Source organism: Gymnoscopelus microlampas (assembly GCF_963454915.1).
Source record: "Gymnoscopelus microlampas genome assembly, chromosome: 9".
Lineage (NCBI taxonomy): Eukaryota > Metazoa > Chordata > Actinopteri > Myctophiformes > Myctophidae > Gymnoscopelus > Gymnoscopelus microlampas.
The window spans coordinates 9,795,825-9,816,520 of record NC_139946.1 but is presented as its reverse complement, the minus strand read 5'-3'; the positions used below and the strand labels follow the sequence as shown (position 1 = coordinate 9,816,520).

Sequence of the window (20,696 nt, the reverse complement as noted above, 5' to 3'; positions counted from 1 at the left end):
CCCAGAGTCCCAGACTATGCAGCCACACCTACAGTAAATGTCACCTTTCACTTTCCAATGAATACATTACTTCTCAGATGGTTGCTCGGTCAGAACAGCTTCTTTATGAATAGAATGGTCTTTCCAACATCCAACGCTGTTGGATGGTTTATTTGAAATTGCTAATTGAATATGTGCTGTACGGGTATGCTGTCTGTTGCGTATGATATTGTGTGTAAAAGTCTAAAACCCAAGTTTACCTTAGGGTAATAAAAGGTGCAATAGCTTACTTGTTGTAGCTTAAGGAAAACCCTTAAGTTTCCAAAAGATGAATTATCAGTTTAATTACCGGTATCCATTTTAAAGTTCTAATCCAACTAAATATTGAAAAACACCAAGTGGAGTTGCAGAAATATTTACACGACAGTACAGGGTATCTGAGGTTTATGCCAGCTTCATATTAGCACCTATTTTTAATCATTAACATAATGATGTTAAATCTACAAATGTAGATTTTGATGCTGCTGTATTCAAGGTATTTGGAAACACAATGTTCAGCCTGAAGTCGCTTTTTTCAAGGTATATTGTGAGAATGCAGAACGCACTTACCTTCACATTTATGACTGGTCTCACTCTGGCGGTGGCCAGCAGGGCATTTACACTCGTAGGATCCCACCGTGTTGATGCAGGTCCCTCCTGCACAAAGGCCTGGCACCGCCTGGCACTCGTCCACATCTGACAGACAGAGATGAAGAGAGAGGCAGACAAACAAGAGGGGGAGAAGGGAAAAGAAGCAAGAGAGAAACTCTTAGTCCATATAAATCAAATAAACATTTAAAACGGCCCTTGTTTAGATGAATAAAGTTAATAGCTTGTGCATAGCATGTACCGAACCGTACTTTGTCCTGGCTTAAGAGATGCCCCCTATGCAGCGCTCTTAATAAGCTGAAAACTACTAAACCTTTACTACCCACTAACACAAAGTCATACAGAGTCCATAAAATACATCATTTAGGTGGGGTCTCTGTGGTTTAGAGTGCTCTGTACTTCATACAATACATTTACAGCGCTGTAATCAATCATAAAAATGATGCATGGAACATATTCGCTTTCGGCCACTAAAACATTGTCGGCCACTCTCAGACGTTTTGGAATAGGGAGTGGGGAGGAGAGAACAGGGAATAACTTGGTAAGACCACTACCAGACAGCCCAACTACAGTTCTTGTTTGAACAGGAAATGGCTTCAAATATAAACATATTTCCCAGTATTCAATATGAGTCACTGCTGTCTACTGGGGATATGTCAGTGGGTTGGTTCTGGAGTAGTCGCGGTGAGCGGGAAACCTCTGATCCTTCCTAGGTCATGACACACACGCACAAGCACAAGCGCACGTGCACGCGCACGCGCACACGCACGCGCACACGCACACACAGCTTACTTCACCTCAGTGCCAGTCAGTACGCGGGAGGTTGGCAGTGATTGGAAATGTGCAGCCAAGGCCTCCACAAGCACACACATGCACACAAGCTGGCAGGCACGCACAGTCGCACACATGTGGACATTCTGTACACACTTGTGTGCGCGCACGCACGCACGCACGCACGCACGCACGCACGCACGCACGCGCGCGCACGCGCACACACACACACACACACACACACACACACACACACACACACACACACACACACACACACACACACACACACACACACACACACACACACACACACACACACACACACACAAAGACACAGGCTGTTTCTAATCATCCAAATACCTTCAACCTCTGCTCCTTTTTAACAAAGGCTGGAAATACAGTATCTTATGGTGTTGAGGAACGCTCTTTGCCAAAGGCCGAGCGAGAGAGAGAAAGAGAAGAGAGGAGACAAAAAGAGAGAGAGAGAGAGAGGACTGGCCAACATCCTGATGCAGCCTGGAATGCAATCCTTACATTTGGATTCATGGTCATGTGTGCTTTGTACTGCTGCCAGCAAGACTCTGCTCGAGGCTCTCAAGCGATTAGGTGTCTCCTTTGGTCTGTGTGGGTTTGTGTGTGTGAGAGTTAGAGAGAGAGTGAGAGAGAGACAGAGGTGGAAAGGGAGAGGAATATACAACGAGAGAGGCTGATTTTAGAGTAAGAGAAATCGATGGGAACAGAACTGGGTAAATCACATGACTGCTCATATACTCTCTCCAGTCTGTTTAAACTTTTTGGGCAGTCGACACAGTGTATAAAGACTTCAAGTGATGGCTGGGAATATTGCGAATGATGGCCCAGCGTTGTAACGCTTTGGTATAATTTATTGAAGAATTTCCGTTCATTTGTCAGGCTAGCGCCACCAATCGGTGGTGGATTCATTGTTAGATCATCAGCGTAGAAATTACAACTGAGGACTTTACTGGGTACTAGCCCCAATACTACAATATGCTTAAGGCACATATGGGAATGGGAATTCCTATACCTTATAACCTTATATATAAATAGTCAAATATGAGAATTTGTAATACTTGTGTGCCACAAAGCCTTTTATATACTGAGAGGAGGCCGTATCCCTTTGTCCTACATGTCATCATTGTCATGACTTATTACACTGCTTTCAGAAGGTTGAAAATGAGAACAGCTTTTAAACTATATGGTCTAAAAAATCACTTTCTATGAGGGCGTTAGCTCTAGAGCCATGTACCGGTCCATTAAAATCTCCCCAGAGAGGTAGAGTGGGACCATGTGGGTGGTGCTGGGTTGGGGGTTGACTGAGAACCTATAGCTGGGCATATGCAACTGGGGACACGACCTCTGTATGCAGGGACGTGCACAGATAGACTCTAGGTGGGGCTAGAGCACCTGCCCTTTGCCCTCTTGACCAGAAGTGCCCTTTTCGAATAAAAGAGACAAAAAAAAGTTGTTGTTTTTTCAGTTTACAGCAGGGGTCTTCAACAGGGGGTCCGAGACCCCTAGGGGGTCCTCAGAGTTACTACAGGGGGTCCGCCAAATCTTTATGTGATATGATTTTTCTTTTTACCATAACCACTCGAAACCTAGCATCCCTTTTCTGAGGAGAACTTTAGCCAAAAATAGCAGATCTACAAGCCCACAATGCCTCGCGCTGCGAGGCATTGTGGGCTTGTAGATCGGCTATTTTTGGCAAAGAGGTATAGGTGTAGAGGGAAAAAAGAGCAGGCCAAGTAAACAAAAAAAAGTATAATTTACTTGAGCACCTGCCCCTCAAAATGTCTGTGCATGCCACTGTCTGTATGTGTCATAATATTATATTGATGTAGTCTTATTGCCACGTCAAGTGGCCAGGCCAGCAGGTTATTAGATGGGCTTGAAGAGAAACCTGAGAGCGAGTAAGAGAGCAACACACGGTGGCAGTGGCTCAGGGGTAGAGTGGCCGATAGAGCGGCCGGATGGAAGCCGTGAGGTTTCCAGCTCGATCCCGGGCTCCCCCAGAGTTAGTGTCCTTGAGCAAAACGCTGAACCCCTAATTGCTCCCGATGAGCTGGTTAGTGCCTTGCATGGTTTCCTCCGCCATCGGTGTGTGAATGTGAATGTAATGCACAATCTATGTAAAGCGCTTTGGATAAAGGCGCTATATAAATGCACCATTTACACACACACACGTGCTGCCATGTCTGCTTATTATAAGCGACTTTGGGCTTGTTTTTCTGTAAATATTAGCCGATGTATGTCGCTTCTTTTAGGATTGTTTTCAAAGACCTGGTTGCTTATTTCTCTCACGCAATATGGCAACACTGACACACGCACGCACCCGCACCCACACACACACACACACAAACACACACACACACACACACACACACACACACACACACACACACACACACACACACACACACACACACACACACACACACACACACACACACACACACACACACACACACACAATTAGTTTACACAGACAGACACTGGTCTGGGGCTCGGGCAGGAGGAATGTTGATGGAGGAAGGTGAAACTCGGTTCATATTTGCACTCCATCTCCTTCTCTTTTGTTCTCCGTTTTATCCCGTCTCTCCCATTCAACTTTGAAGTTCAGTGCTGCTGTGTACAGCGTGCATGCATGTATGGTCTGCTAAACACTGATAAGCAAATATCAGGAGTGTGCATAAAAGCTGTAACTGTGTCAGACAGGAAACGGTTCATGTACAATGAGTCTGCTCTGCTTCCATGTACAATGTACAGCATTACTAATATTCTGATATTATTCAGTTCAGTCAAGTGTTCTGTTGACGTTCTGGCACATGAAAACACTAGACCTTGTTACAAACACCAGCATATACGGCAGAAACTCATAACCTCACGATGGAAAACATAAATGAGGAGCTGAAATATGCTGATATTAGTATACTATCTTTTGACAATAACAAGAGCAACCCTTTGTAATCACCAGCATTTTGATTAGAATCTGTCATTTACTGTAATTACCTCTTTTGAATTTGTAATTACAATTATTTTGTCATTTAGAAATTAACATATGTTTTTGTCATTTTAATAATAATATGGTTTCTCAGTTTGTCACAACATCTAGCCAAATTTTGATAAAATCATCAAAAGCTTGAAATAGGGGTATTCTCTTTGTTCTCTCTGGCCTGAACGCTGGGTGCATTGGGGAATGAAGTTGTTCATTTGGTGATTTATGTGTTTTGGTGTAACACCAGGACTGTGATGGCTATTTGTTCTGATGACGCTCTCTCTGTTGTCTCCTTGATGTCACTTTGTGTTAGTGTTGTGCATTATGCTCTTGTCTTGTGCAGCAAAAATAGCCTCTCTACACGTTCAATGACGGCACGACAGTTATGATTGATTGGAGTACAATACCGCGGTGCGTCATCAGGTCTGATTTCAACCCCGCCTAAAATATCATAACAAAATTCTGCAAAACATAGTTCCCAGAATGTTTACATGTTTTCAGCCATGACTATTTAACATGTATGATGTGTTTATAAACAAATCATTGAATTTACATTGCAGGGTCTTAACCACTTAAACCTCAGCGTCCTTATTGTGGGGAAGACTTTAGCAGAAAATAGCAGATCGACAAGCTTACAACGCAATGACTTCCCAACCCTGGTCTCCCTCAACACTGAGGTGTAAAAAACATTTAAAACGTCATCATTTACTTCTGCGGTCCACGTATCTTCGGTACACATGGTATTCAGAATATGCCGTTTGGTCATGTGTGGTGGGATATTTGTGATGGGGACATCAAGATACGTATAAACAGTCCGTACGCAGGATGTGAGCTCGTGTCTGGAAGTCTTGTGTGCATGTAAACTCACTCCGTGTTGTTGACTCTGGGTAGGGGATGTTGTTTGAACTGCAGCTGAGATGCCGACAGATAAAGTGATGGTTACGCTGTTTGTTGTGGTGACACAGCCTGTGCTCGTTTAGAAGTGTCCACGTCATGTACATACGTGTGTATGTCTATGTGTACATATGTGTGCACAATATGTGTGCGTGCTCACGAGAAGATCCCCCAGGTGTGTTCATAATCTGCGTGTGTAGTGTGTGAGTGTGCATGAATGAATTATTGAATGAGAGACAGAAAGACAGATACAGGGAAAACGAGAGAGGTAGAGAGAGAGACGGGTAGAGAGAGAGAGAGAGAGAGAGAGAGAGAGAGAGAGAGAGAGAGAGAGAGAGAGAGAGAGAGAGAGACATTGAGAGTGAGAGGGAGAAAGGGAGAGAAAGAAACATACGGACCACATAGTTCATTCTACAGACCTTGGCAGGCTCCGGTGCGAATGTTGGGGATGAATCCTCGTCTACAAGGGTGTGGCTGTGCGGGGCACTGCTCACAGGGGTGGCCCCACGCCCGGCCAATAGTAGCGCAGCAGAGGGTCTTGGTGCAGACGATGCCACTAAGCTGACCCTGACACATCTGGTTGTTCACCTGGGTGAAGCAAGGCCCGGTCCGGTAGTCTGGAGCAGAAAGGAGACATCATTAATCATTTGTTAAATCGAATGCGTTTGATTAATTGAATAATTCATTCATTCACTGTTCATTGCTCCAATACAGCAGGAGCAAAAGTTGCTGGAATCCTACAAAGGATATGGGGAATTTCATTTAAAGTCATAAAAAGAGACACAAAATTAAATTAAAACCCCAACTGTGGTTGCTTTGGAAAACATAGTAGAAAATGTAGTTGACAAAATAAGTACATTCATATAAAGTCAACCCCACATAATATCCAAATTATCATCTTTTTCTTTTTTCTTTCTTTTTTTCACGAAACCAATGTATACAGTAGAGCTTTAGTTTTTAACTAAATATTCCCTTCAAAGGGAAAAAAAGAGTAATGCAGTGAAAAAGCATGTTTATACAGCTTTAACCACTTGAACCCTAGCGTCCCTTTTCCGGGCATGTCGTAAAAGGTGAATTCTGTGAAAATAGGAGATCTACAAGCTCACAACGAGACATGTTGTGAGCTTGTAGATCAGCTATTTTCGGCATTTTAGGTATTTATTGTATAGGGTGCAAGAGGGGGCAAGTATAGACCCCTGGGGGAATCCAGGGTTTAAGTGGTTAAAGGGGTGATTTGAGGATAGACGACTCAATGAAATGTTAAACACATTTTCCAGCACTTCTGCACTGTTTCATTGAACTTCACCATAATCTTTGGATTAACCACTGGCAAACGATGACATTTCACATTCTTGGAGGTGACACAGTAGGTGCATACAGTAAAAGACCCCTCGCGGACACCTTTTGCGTACTTCATTAATTAATTCAGTCATTCTTTCATTCATCCATCCATCCACCCAAAGACCCATTCAGTTCAAATCCTCACAAAGGCCATAGGTATGAACTTAAAAGGGGGTAGTTTAGGAGACACTGTGAAATAAGAGCAGACTGTCTGGCTAGAGTTGCTATGAATCTAAACTGATAAAGTTAACCAACTCGGCTGATGTATGCTGAAGCACATTCCACTGTGTTAACTCTGGCGGGGAGCTGAACAGTGGTGGCTTCTATTTCCAAGGATATAATAAGATAATCCACCTAATACGAGGGTGGGATCGCTAGTTCCCATCAATAACAATTATCGCATTGGCAAACATTCCTGTGTAGGTATTTCCACACTGCTTAACCAAACCAAACCAAACTGAACTCCTGAACTTAAATGTACTGCTTAGTAAACATATTTGAAAAATACCATTCAAAGGAAAGGGGAGACTGGATGTCTAAGGACCGCAGGACCTGCCGCAGCGGTGTCCCATCATAACGTAACCGATATCCAACCTGTATGGTCCAAAGGATGGCTTCTGTGGCAAGCAGCAGAGTCTAGAGGGCTACAAAAAAGCCCTGTACGAAACAGGCGTGTCTGGGTTCTAAGTCCAAACATCCTGGTTGGTTCGTGCAGGAGATGCTGAGCTCTGATGGGAGTTGAAGTGGCCTTGAAGATATAGTCCTGGAGGTCTGTGTCCTGTATGCTGTCTATCCTGTCCCTGTGTCCTATGCTATCCCCTGTCCTAACCTGTGTCCTTGAGAAACCATGGCGATCATTTAAACAAACTTGGATGATGTGACAGCCTTGAATGTTGTGAAAGCCTTGTCTACAAAAATATTAACATTTTCTCGTCAGGAAACGAATGGTATCTTCATATTAGCCGAACCGTACCAAACGTAACCAGACTGAACTCTCCACTCAGCACCAGGTGTTTGTGTATGTCACATTCATCCTGATTTCACGGGAAAGTTGATGACACTTTATAGAATGGATCGGTTGACCAAACACAGATGTTTGGTGTGCAAACAATGTAATGAGAACAAAAGGTCTGTAGATTCAATGGCCACCTTGCCTGCACCCTGTACTGCTTGCTGTTTGCCAGCAAACTAACAACATAATCACGTTAACTGCACTTCAGGAATCAGACACAATGACCTCATGCTGAAACCATTTTCAGCAATACGATGTCCGTTCTTCAGTCACACGTAATAGAACTCAACAGTGCACCTAATGGCGGCTTCCCCCCGCAGCTGAGGCCCTTATTAAGTTCACCACGGCGGCGCCAAAGCTAATATAGTCTTCATTAAAAAGGTAGATCGCCAAGATTGTCACAGTGGAGATTAAAAAGGAGCTATGCTGTTGGGAAAGACTGTGACAGCCACGGTAACCTGAGATGTGGGGGAACCAAAGCCCAGCAGAAGAAGAACACAATGAGGTCCACAGACAAACAGGGTTCAGTGGTGGTGTCTTGTGCCGTGGGATTCCTTCTCTAGCCCTTATTGCTTCCTTGTGCTACATGAAAGCTAAATCACATCCATTTGACGTTGACAGGGAATGAGGGAGAATGGGAGAGGGGGAGAGACAGAGAGATGGGGATGGGGGAAATAAAGTAGGTCAAACTGATCATGCAGAACGAAGATTGGGGCACATGCCAGCCCACCTCAAGTTTCTTTCTGCCTGCCTGCCTGCCTGCCTGCCTGCCTGTCTGTCTGTCTGTCTGTCTGTCTGTCTGTCTGTCTGTCTGTCTGTCTGTCTGTCTCTCACCCTGCCTGTCTATCTACCACTATCTTTCTTTTCCCCTCCTCACTCACCAGTGACCTGACAATCTTTCCTGCACAATTTGTGGCCAGGAATGCAAGTCCCCCCCTGAGCAGCTGAGACCTACTGCTGAGCTCTGGACCACTCACATCTGGGTTGGATTAATGTGGCCTGCATAGTCGGCACAGCAGAGGGACAACCTCTGGCCCAGATGTGTCCGTGCAGCGCCGCACGCATGCGCACACGGGCGCGCACACACACGCACACACACACACACACACACACACACACACACACACACACACACACACACACACACACACACACACACACACACACACACACACACACACACACACACACACACACACACACACACACACACACACACACACACACACACACACACACACACACACACACACACACACACACACACACACACAATGCCGCAGCCTGTGTCTTTTTGCCTTTTGTATTCAGAGGCATGAAGTGAATCCTATTGACTGCATTGATTATCATTATTATCATCATAAGTGCAGTACCATTTGAGTACTTGGAGGCCAGTCTGAAGCCCTGTGGAACTCCAAATTTGGGACAGCCGACTGTGATGGCATCAATATGATGTCATCTCCATTTTTGGGCATATCTGGCCATGGACAGTCGCCTCAAGCTATGTCCGACGGCAACATTGACTCACACTCAAATCACTGATCCGACCGACTTCATACTCGACATTGCTCTTCCTTGGACCCTCAACATACAATAAATGCGGCAGGTTTGAATTCGATTAGTAGTACGGTTCCCGAGATATGTGAAGGACAGACATACACACTTACATGCACACTCATGGAGATTTATATAATAATAATAATAACTAGAAAATGTGCTCCTCGGAGCACAGGTCTCCGCCAGTACTGTTCCTGATTAATCCTGTCTTACCTCACTTCAAAAGATATAAATGATCTTTTGAAGTGACACACCTATTTATAGGCCTCTATTTCATCATGCGTCTCGCTAGCCAATCAAAGCACACCCTTTCAACATATTGTCACGTGTCACGTTAAGCTTGACCAATGTTAGCTTGGTGGACACACAGAAGGACGAGAACGAAAACATAGTCTCCTGGCGGAGACAATAATGATAATGATAAGGGTAATGATAATTATTATTATTACAATTATTATTATTATACTATTATTATTACGGGCACCAGCCTTCTCAGGAACAATGCAAGTCAAGAACCATTCAAGTTGGACGGTTCTCGAGATAAGTGAACTACAGACTTACGGACATACAGACAGAGATTTCGGGCATTTATAGTAGGATTATTATTATAAGTAGTAGTTATAAAACATTTATCAAAGCTAAGTTACAAAGTGCTTTACATAAAACTCAACAAAAAAATCTGATAAAATCAGCGACAGAATTAAAAAATAATAGAATATTTGGGATGGTCTGAAACTGCCTGGTAATCATCATCAAGCATTCACTTTTGGGACCAGAGGGTTTATCAACAACATAAGACATAGAAGAACAAAGGCTGGGTAGGCAACAGAGAATGAGACTAAAGGACAGAGAAAAGTTGAAAGAGTAAAAAAAAGTAGGGATATTTCAGTATTGGCTGTGGGCTAGCCATTACATCTATGATGTTGACAAAAGAGACACTGTGTGAAGACTGGAGTCTCCCATGGCTTGACCATCAGCAACACCAGACAGACAACCACAGTAGCCAAGTTCAGCAAAAGCCGCATGTGTGCGTCTATGCTCAAAATATATACGCATGGCATGCTGTCACTCTCTCTCTCTGTTCGCTATATCACACACGCACACACACACACACACACACACACACACACACACACACACACACACACACACACACACACACACACACACACACACACACACACACACACACACACACACACACACACACACACACACACACACACACACCTGTGTACATAACACACACGCCTGAAGTAAAACACAGCATGTGCCTGTGCCAATGTGCCATAAAGCGGGGGCCAAACAAAAGACTGGAGCAGCAATCCCAGTGCTCTTTTAATGGACTGAATAACACACGGCAAGCCAGGACACCCTGTCTCACTGTGTCTGTCTCATTATGTCTCTCTCTCACTGTGTTACCGTCTCACTGTTCACTGTCTCACTGTGTCTCACCGTGTCAAGTCTGATTAATACTTGGTTGCGCATCATGTCTTGCACCAAAAAAAGTCAATGTACAAGCTCACAATGCATCGTGGAGCCTCGTGAGAGAGAGAGGGAGAAAAAGAGACAGAGAGAATATAGTATGTGTGTCAATGCCTGCGTTAGTATAGGAAGTGAGTGCGTGTAAGTGTGTGTGTGCGTACGTGTGTGTGCGTATCAAGTGGACATGTGCGTGCGTGGGCCAGACAGGTTAGGTTTGGAGAGCAAGCCTACTTCCTGGCTCGGACTTGTCGACAACATTCGGAAGCAATTTGGTCTGATTACAGTTTGAATTGCTCAACAGATCAAACACACTCACAAGATCCTCCCTTCTCTTTTCTATTTCGAGTCACTCCATCCCACTCATCTCAACAGCCCTCCAACACGCACGCACGCACGCACGCACGCACGCACGCACTCACACACACTAAAATGCAGTCATGATAAATCCGCAGTTAGTCATCGCTGTCTCACATCCAGGTGTATCCGGTTTCCTTAATAATCTCTAAACATCACTATGAATCTAAATCCTTTTCTTCCTTTTAACCACTTTCAGCCTGGCGTCCCTTTTTTATGTTATTTTAGGTGACCCTTTTCAGAAAATATCAGGGGGGAAAAGCAGATCTACAAGCTCACAATGTGTGAGCGGATTGTGAGCTATTTTTTTAAAGTTTTTGAATAGGCAATAAGTTGTTAATGAAAAGCATAGAACATAATTCCCTTCTCTCATTCTAACAAGGGGTTTCCATTACACATTCAGTTTCATAATCACCACTAGGCTTCTAATAAAAGCTGCCAATAGTTGATGGCCAACTGTAACTGAGCCCAGAGGTGGGTTAACAAGGTCATGGCCGCACCCAATAACCTTTCACCTACATCGGTTCTCACACACTAGCCAGCAAATCACATCGGGAGTTGTTAAAGTGATCGGGCGATTCCTATTGGACAATGTTATTGTAGTCTAGCCAACCGTATAAGAGTTGGGTACCGCAGCCAAATGTGATCACTCTTCAAAGCCTTGCTCCTATGATGAAACTCTGATGAAAGAAAGATAAAATACAGTGATGGCCGAGGTGAGAAAGTAGTTAATCCTGTCTGGAACGCAAAGCCTTCTGGGAAAACGAATTCCCACGGAACCTGTCCAGCTGTGGTGGGATCGGGGAGAAGGGAGGGCGCCCCCAAATGACAACGTCTATTGAGGTCAACAACAGGAGCGAACGCGAGAGAGAAACCAAGTGAGCAGTGGATGTGATGTACAAGGAGGAGAGAGAGAGAGAGAGAGAGAGAGAGCAGGAACAAGAGGAGAAAACGTTTCCTTGTGATTTATAATAGCCGATATATTTACAGTATTCCCAGTGAGGGAGTTTTATGAAGATAAGGGACTCATGAAACATGAGCTGATTACATGGGAATCAAGCCATCACCATTCACACATACTCCTGTGCACGAGCACACACATACACACACATAAAATATACTTTTGTAAGAGGTCATCCAGTCAACATAATAAAGAGTAGAAAAATATACTAGATACTGTATGTGTGCTGTGTATGTGTGTGTGTAATGTATGTGTGCGTCCATCCCAGATGGGCCCTCGCCAGACTTTATACAGCTGTAGGATATATACTCTATCTCTCTATCTAAACAGACAAGACTTAACCACAACTCACCCCTTTACCTCACCTGTAAGAAGAGACAGAGGGATTTGCTAATGTGTGTGTGTGTGTGTGTGCGTGCGTGCGTGCGTGCGTGCGTGCGTGCGTGCGTGCGTGCGTGCGTGCGTGCGTGCGTGCGTGCGTGCGTGCGTGCATTCACACATTGTGAATGTTAATAAGTTGGCAGGTCGTATGGAATTTCTGATTGCATCTCTGTTGTTTGTGTCCCTGTGTCCTTATGCCGAAGTGCATATACTGTAAATAAATGATTCAACTTCAACTGTGTGCTTGTTTGTTTGTCTCTCACTGTGTGTGTGTGTGTGTGTGTGTGTGTGTGTGTGTGTGTGTGTGTGTGTGTGTGTGTGTGTGTGTGTGTGTGTGTGTGTGTGTGTGTGTGTGTGTGTGTGTGTGTGTGTGTGTGTGTGTGCGCACGCGCACGTCGTGCGTGCGCTTTCTATCTTCATGTTGGCCAACCAACCATGGCTGCCTCTTAGTATTATCAAGGCCATTATCAGCAGGATTTAAATGTCTCTTTTCCTTTCTGTGCTGCTCACTTCTTCCACACCAAAGGCATTCACCCAAACGTGACTAAATATTTTACAAACACTGATGTATGCATGCACGTGTGCACGCACACACACACACACACACACACACACACACACACACACACACACACACACACACACACACACACACACACACATATACATATACACATACACATACACATACACACACACTCAAACAGAGAGCAAGAGACTGTGGGAGAGTGGCTGAGAGCGATAAGCCCTCAATAGCAGATAATAATCTGCTGTGACATGGAACGGGTTTTGGCACCAGTCTTGTTCTGCAACTGAACGCTACAGTATACTACATGATGTCAATGGACAGTATTGAGAAAAGGGAAAAACCACTGAGAGTTTATGGTGCAGAACGCACACGACTTGGTGGAAAAACCTAAAAATCACCAAACACGCCATGTGTTTGGCCTGTGTTCTTGTTACCTTCAGTGTATCTGTTCTCATACACTCTTAGTAATTATTTTAATACTCATGTGGCGTAAATGCTAGTCGACTTATTTGTTGCTCACGTCAGAAGGACAATTTTCCAGACATGTGGAGTTTACCACCGAAAAGCATTTGACCTTAGGACCACCACAATGTACATAATTGTCGCAGTTTCCTTGTCATTGTCTCAATAATTTCTCCTCCATTGTACTGTATGGTCTCCTACAACTATTTTGGTCTGTTTTAGGAAAGTTCCTGTCGACTCGAGCGGCAGAACAATAATGTCGGGGCATTATTGAGGGCAGAAATGGACACACACATACACACACACACAGTTGCCAAGTAGTGTCCAGACACCATTAACAATCACTACTCAGGAAGCGTGCCTATTCAGTGAAGGCATGTCTTTGCAGCCCCCCCCCCAAGATCAAACATACTTACCCTCTCTCCCAGCATGCCAAACAAATACTGACAGGAACAATCTCTATATTTGGCCGTGGCTCCTAAAAATGATTCCCATAGCCTTTGTTTATGAGGCGCATAATCAAAACTTTAGTACCTTCATGGAAAACTGCAGTCTAAAAAATGCAGCAAGCGTAACGAGACCTTCCCAATTACACATAAAACCTAACATGATGATGTCATGAGCACTTAATCATGCACAACCTCTGGATGAGGTAGAAAGCTTGTTATCCAAACATAGCCTGAGAGACATATTTCTGCAGACTTGGATTAGAAATATCGAGCGCTCTCGAAAGGCCTCGTCAGCAGCACTCATCTGTAAGGAGCTTCTGGTCTAACTGTCTAAATGTTAACTTAGGGTCCTATCAGAAGTGCACGTCAAACTCCACTAGTTATTATTTTGTATAATATCATATAGCGTATGATTTTGACGGTTCCACTTGGGTGTATATAGTAAAACAGTGGTTCTCAAACATTTTCATGTGAAGGACTCCCAAAATGATACATACTTGGCCGCGGACCCCCATCTCATATTTTGAGAGCAAAGATTTGTCCGCTTTAAACAATATATATATATTCAAAGATTTGCAGAGAAATAGTAGATCTACAATATCATAGTGCCGCGCTATGAACTTGTATATCTGCTATTTTTGAATAGCCAAAGTATAACATATGGTTAAAGTGGTTAAAATGATTGTGATGCTAATTTAGTAACTCATTTATCTGAGGACCCCCTGGTAACACACACCCCCCCCACCAGGACCCCTGGTGGGGGCCCTAGTAAGCCCTAGTAGAACCAGGGCTTGCTCCCGGGGGACCCACCTTTCCACCGGGGAGGGAACCATGTCTATTACCATTATGTTCTGTGCACTCCCTGTCCAGAGTCAACAGATCAGAAATAGCAACAACTTCCTACGTTTTCCAGCGCCTCAACGTTGCCCTGACATTCCGTTGTGATCATTGGTTTATTTGGGCCGGAGGAGGCATGGCAGTAGACTGGAACTGTGACCCATTGAAATGGACAGGGCTGAGTAGTGCTGGAGTTCAGCCGGCGTAATGGGCCAAAGCATAGTCGTACAACGGCATATAAATTAGCCCACAAGTGGACACACATCGGTGCAGATCCCATGGCTCGATACATGAGCGCTAGATAGTGATAGTAAGACATGCATTAACACACACAGACACACTGCACACCACATCCACTCACAGAAACCTCTTATCTCCATATTTTAACTTTTTATAATAACTTTTAAAAAAAGTTTCGAAAATGAATGCCCTACTTCGTCATACTACAGTGTCACACAGAAGTAGCAAAAAATAGCTGAGCTACACGTTCAAAACGTGTCGCATCGCAACACGTTTTGAGCTCGTGGACCTGCTACTTTTTTAATTTGAATCCTGGAAAGTAACAGTTTTGGACATATGAGGTTTCCGCCCGACTGCAACTACTCAGACGTGCACCTATTGACCAAGCTGCATAATGAGAGCGTGGAGTTGTTGGAGCTCCACCCTCCACCCACTTATAATGCAAGATCTTGTAGATCAGCTATTTTTGGCGTGTGACATCGGAAATACGCAACAAAGTATACGTAAATCAGGCTTAACTCTCACGGAGCTAGCCAAAGTCAATGAGTCTGAGACGCACGCACGCACGCACGCACGCACGCACGCACGCACGCACGCACACACACACACACACACACACACACACACACACACACACACACACACACACACACACACACACACACACACACACACACACACACACACACACACACACACACACACACACACACACACACACACACACACACACACACACACACACACACACACACACACACACACACACACGTTTCCCATGAGACTGTCACCAATATTGGTGACAGCCATTAGAATTCCAGCTGATCAGCAGTCTTTTCTCTATGTCACGGTACAATAAATCTACTGACTCACAGCCTCAGTTACATGAACTGTCAAACCACAATGTACATATTGAACTGTGCACAACCTTTTCAGTTGTAGCCCCTAAATTATTTTTATACTTTGGCTTTTAATCCAGATGGAACTAAGTCTCCTTGCTGGTAGTTGATGTTTCACTGTGGGGGTCCATTATTTTATCTTAAAGACCGGGAAAGCATGTGTCATTTTAGATTTCTTTGGCTGTTCAAAAATGTCAGATCTACAAGCTCATAGCACTGCGCCGAGTGCCGTGCTATGAGCTTGTAGATCTGCTATTTTTGGAAAATCGTAAAAATGTGTGCAAATCTTTGAATATATATATTATTATTTTTTGTGTTAAAACATTTTTAACACAAATCGTTGCTTCTGGGGGGTCCCTGGAACACATTTTGAGATGGGGGTCCGCGGCCAAATACATATAATTTTGGGTGGTCCTTGAGAACCACTGATATTATAGCAACAGAAGTGTTTCAGAAAACTGTTATGATTTAGAAGACATCGCGTTCCCGGATTGAATGGTTTAAATGAAGAGTGAGCAGTCCTCAATGTTATATTTCTTCCCCCATAAAAAGGTGAGGTTTGGAGAAACGAGGGAGACCACATAGGAGAGGCTCAGGAGAGAATGTCCTGGCAGGAATGGTCACATGTTGATCCAGAGAAAACCACACAATTACCTCTGGACACTATTTTACATGATTTAAAACGATGAAACATGGATGAGGTCAATTAATGCTACGCATTACCTAAAACAGTGGTTCCCAAGGACCCCCCAAGGGGTACCAGAGGGTCCCCAGCAAAATGTGTTAACCACTTAAAAACCCCATAAGGGTAACCGGAGTCCCTCATGGCTCAATACTATAGTGTCTTTCCTGTTTTCTGTTATTGTGGGGAAAGCTTTAGCTGAAAATAGCAGAACGACCTTCACAATGCGACGCAACAAGTGGTTAATATAGCATCACAATCATTTTAACCACTTTAACTACATTTTATGGAGGACAAATAAAATAAGGAGCTGAAAGTATTATCAAAGTATGCCATTTCAATTCCAAAACCACAGCATACTTTATGGTGTAAATGTGTCAAACAGTGACAGGGTCAACAGGAATCAAATTCAGAGGTTCAAGCAGCTGAGTGGTTTTCAAGGCCCAGGCTAGAGGCTAGCACTCATCAGTTCCTTTTCACTAGGCTGAGTCATGTTACCTCAGGAAGTATTCATGTTGTTTAAGTGAGACTTAGAACCCATATCCTCTCCCTCTCTCTCTCTGGGCAGATGGGATGTGAATCATTATGGAACGGACGGATGGAGGGATAGAAAGATGGACAGCTTTACTGTCTATTCCCAAGTATAGTAGAGGGGCGACTCATGTCTTTACCAGACACAGTGTGAAGCCAGCAGCAAGGGGGCCATGCTGATCGGCATCACACACACACACACACACACACACACACACACACACACACACACACACACACACACACACACACACACACACACACACACACACACACACACACACACACACACACACACACACACACACACACACACACACACACACACACACACACACACACACACACACACACACGTATGCATGCATAATGCCTCCTTTAAAACCAAGTTTGCGCACCGGTGTCGCACGCCGAATATAGCCAATCAGTGATGTGACACGTTGTGAGCTTGTAGATCGGCTATTTTCTGTATATTTATGGCATACAGATACAGACAATAATTACATTTCTGCATACAGATAAAGAGACATTTACAGTTTTGGCATAGATGTACAGAGACAAACACATACACACACATGCACACATACATACACATAGCCTGGCATGGCCAGACTAATATCACTGTGACTGCGTAGATATTGGATACTAATCTGATACTAATACTAATACAGATACTAATCTGCCAAGGGCAATTTTTTTTTTGCAATGGCAGATTCGTCTGGAACCAAGCTAACACACACACACACACACACACACACACACACACACACACACACACACACACACACACACACACACACACACACACACACACACACACACACACACACACACACACACACACACACACACACACACACACACACACACACACACACACACACACTGACACTGACACACACAAACGCACGCGCGCACACACACACACACACAGGACACGCAGACACGCGACCACACCCGGCAAAACGTGGGTGTTTGACATGTGGCTGCTGGGGTCCGGTGATGTCCCCGGTCCTTTAGCATGGAGTCGAGACTGTTTGTAGTCTCCTTCACCAGGCCCTGTGTACACAGCTGGGGAGTCCATCTTGACTTATACCCTTGGCCCCTCCCTGCTTCCATCCCTCCATCCTCCTCTCTTTCCCTCTCTCTCTCTCTCTCTCTCTCTCTCTCTCTCTCTCTGCCTCTCTCGCCACTTTCCTCCCTTGCTCCACTCCTGGTCAGGAAATGTACATGGCTCCACAAAGAAACTCTATGCTGTCATTCGTGTCTGGTTGAGATGGAGGGGGGAGGGGTTATTTATTACCAGATGTCTGCAAAGCCCCCCCCCCCCCTCCCCTTCCCCTTCTCCACACTGAACCCTAACCCTCACCGATGTTGTGTTTTCCAAGAAAACAAGACCCCAGAGTTGCTTGGAGAGAAAAAGGCGAAGAGGGAGGGAGAGAGAAGTGAGAGGGGAAGGGTCAAGAGACAGATATGGGTTAGAGGGGCTGGAGAATTTAGAGAATTTGGGGTTTCAGTGAAGTTTTCTGGAATCCTTATTTCCTTCAAAAGTTGGATCTAAGGCCATAAACCAATAGCGTTTTTGGGGCGGTGTAGCCGCCCCCTACAAGTGAGTTTTGGACACCGACCAAAAGATTTGTATACCCCCTAACCCTTCCATTGTTAATGCAAATCGATACTTTTGCAAAGTCAGCCAATCACATTACAGCTAGTGTCATCACCACTAACTGTAATGTGATTGGCTGACTTTGCAAATTCAGGACTGTGATTGGCTAGCGAAACACATGACACATGTGCAGCCCTATGAATAGCAGTATGGACTTTAAAAAAAGTCATTTATCCTTTTTTTAAAGTGAGTCATGTTGTGATGACCACACACCGCCCACTTCACACTGGGTGTGATTTTCTAAATTCACACTATAATCCTATAACCGGGAATAATCAGGTTATGGAAATAATTGACTTATAAATGTACTCTAGTGATGTGATCTTGGAAACGATGTAGGGTATAATAAGTCCCTTCCCTCGTGGATCTCTGATGTCATGTTGATGACATCACATTGATGACGTCAGTGTGGAACTCTATATTTGGGCAAGACAGATCAGCAGGACGGTGGATTCTGAGATTATGAATTCACATAATGTGAAAAATACTCTTTGGGAATTTACCAAATATAACCAAAGGGTTACATGGATAATGGGCAAGGGTCCATTTGGTTATATGTGTACACTGTCAGAGTTACAAATGGATAACAGGGTTTTACTGTGGCTTTCTGTCCTACTCAGACTGTGCGTAAAACAGAGCTTCTGAGCTCCTGTTGCTCAACCTCATCATCTGAACATAAGTGGATTGGCCTTAACCCTCCTGAGAACATGAAAATAAACTTATTTTTCCATCCATCCGTCCATGGAGGATGTCACTCAACCACTTTACAAGAAATGTTTTATTATTTATTCATATCGGCGTAAAGCGCAAAAGCAAAGGATATAAACTCTGAGGTTATAAAAGAACAAATGCATTGACATTATCAGCACATGCTCAGGAGCTCAGGAGACAAACTCCCACTGTCTGTCTGTCTGTCTGTCTGTCTGTCTGTCTGTCTGTCTGTCTGGTCCGTCTGTCTGGTTAAACAGTACATATGATGTCATCAGAGATAGAGCAACCCCAGCGCTCAGTCAGTGCTGAAATAATGAATTAACACGGCGCAGCGCGTCTAGACTGATAGGACCTTCACACATGACATTACAACATCAAAAGCCTGAACTCCTTCCGGGTACGATATCGCCCACAACCCTTGAGGGGGTGAACTGATAAAAATGGTGTCGCGCCATGGACTGTACCCCTCCCCCCCTGTGAGATTGTGTGGCGTCTGTCTCCCACTCAATCAGACCCACCCCTCCCAAGTCTAAACTTGACTTTTAGGGTTGATAAAGGGCCGTCTGGATACATGTCCCCATGAGGTAGTCTTTTCCATTGCACCAGCATTGGGTGTTCTGTTGGAATGCTGAGCAGGTGTGTTGCACTATGCAGAAACACGCATGTAACCCTGCCAGTAATCTTGTGTTGTGGATAGTACCAAAAAGAAACATGTTTGAGTACCATATTAACATGAAAAACCATATTGAATCAAACTGTGAGCATAAGATATTACATTACATAACATTAAGATGATACCGTGCCAAAATGTGTTTGTCACACAGTCACAGTATACTTATGCTATGGAAAACTAGTCCAATAAGGGCATTGCGTCCTTGTCCAAATCTTTATCAATAACGATTAGCCTACTATGTGTGCAGTGCCTATAAAATGCGGTGTTCATTGGCAAAATGTAACTATACAGGCTCATGCATGTGGGTATGTCCTAATGTAGTGATGGTCTACGCCTAATTAGGCCAAATAGAAATGTTGTCTTCATAAATACAAAATACACAAGTGTCTCACAGAGCAATGTTGGTGTAACTAAGAGATTTGCCTCATAAAGTTTTACATGCACACTGTAGATTTTCATCTACAACACATCTTTCGTGCTCCTCATAAGTTTCACTTCATCAGGCATTTCAGGCTTTCATGACTGGAGGTACTTCCGTTTAAAGACGTCATGCACATAGGAGCATGAGCTGTGATCTGTCTATGTTTTAGGGGACATACTGTACATGCCGTGAAA

General features: G+C 44.2%; 1 protein-coding gene across 1 annotated transcript in view; it reads right to left on the bottom strand.

Moving 5' to 3' along the window:
• The window catches only part of fbn2b (fibrillin 2b), a 91,216-nt gene that overhangs the window by 48,796 nt on the left and 21,724 nt on the right, over positions 1-20,696 (bottom strand). The window contains exons 7-8 of the mRNA XM_084066542.1: positions 5,731-5,928; positions 589-714 (exon numbers count right to left, since the gene is read on the bottom strand). Of these exons, the coding sequence (XP_083922668.1) occupies positions 589-714; positions 5,731-5,928 (324 nt within the window). The remainder of the gene's footprint in view (positions 1-588; positions 715-5,730; positions 5,929-20,696) is intronic.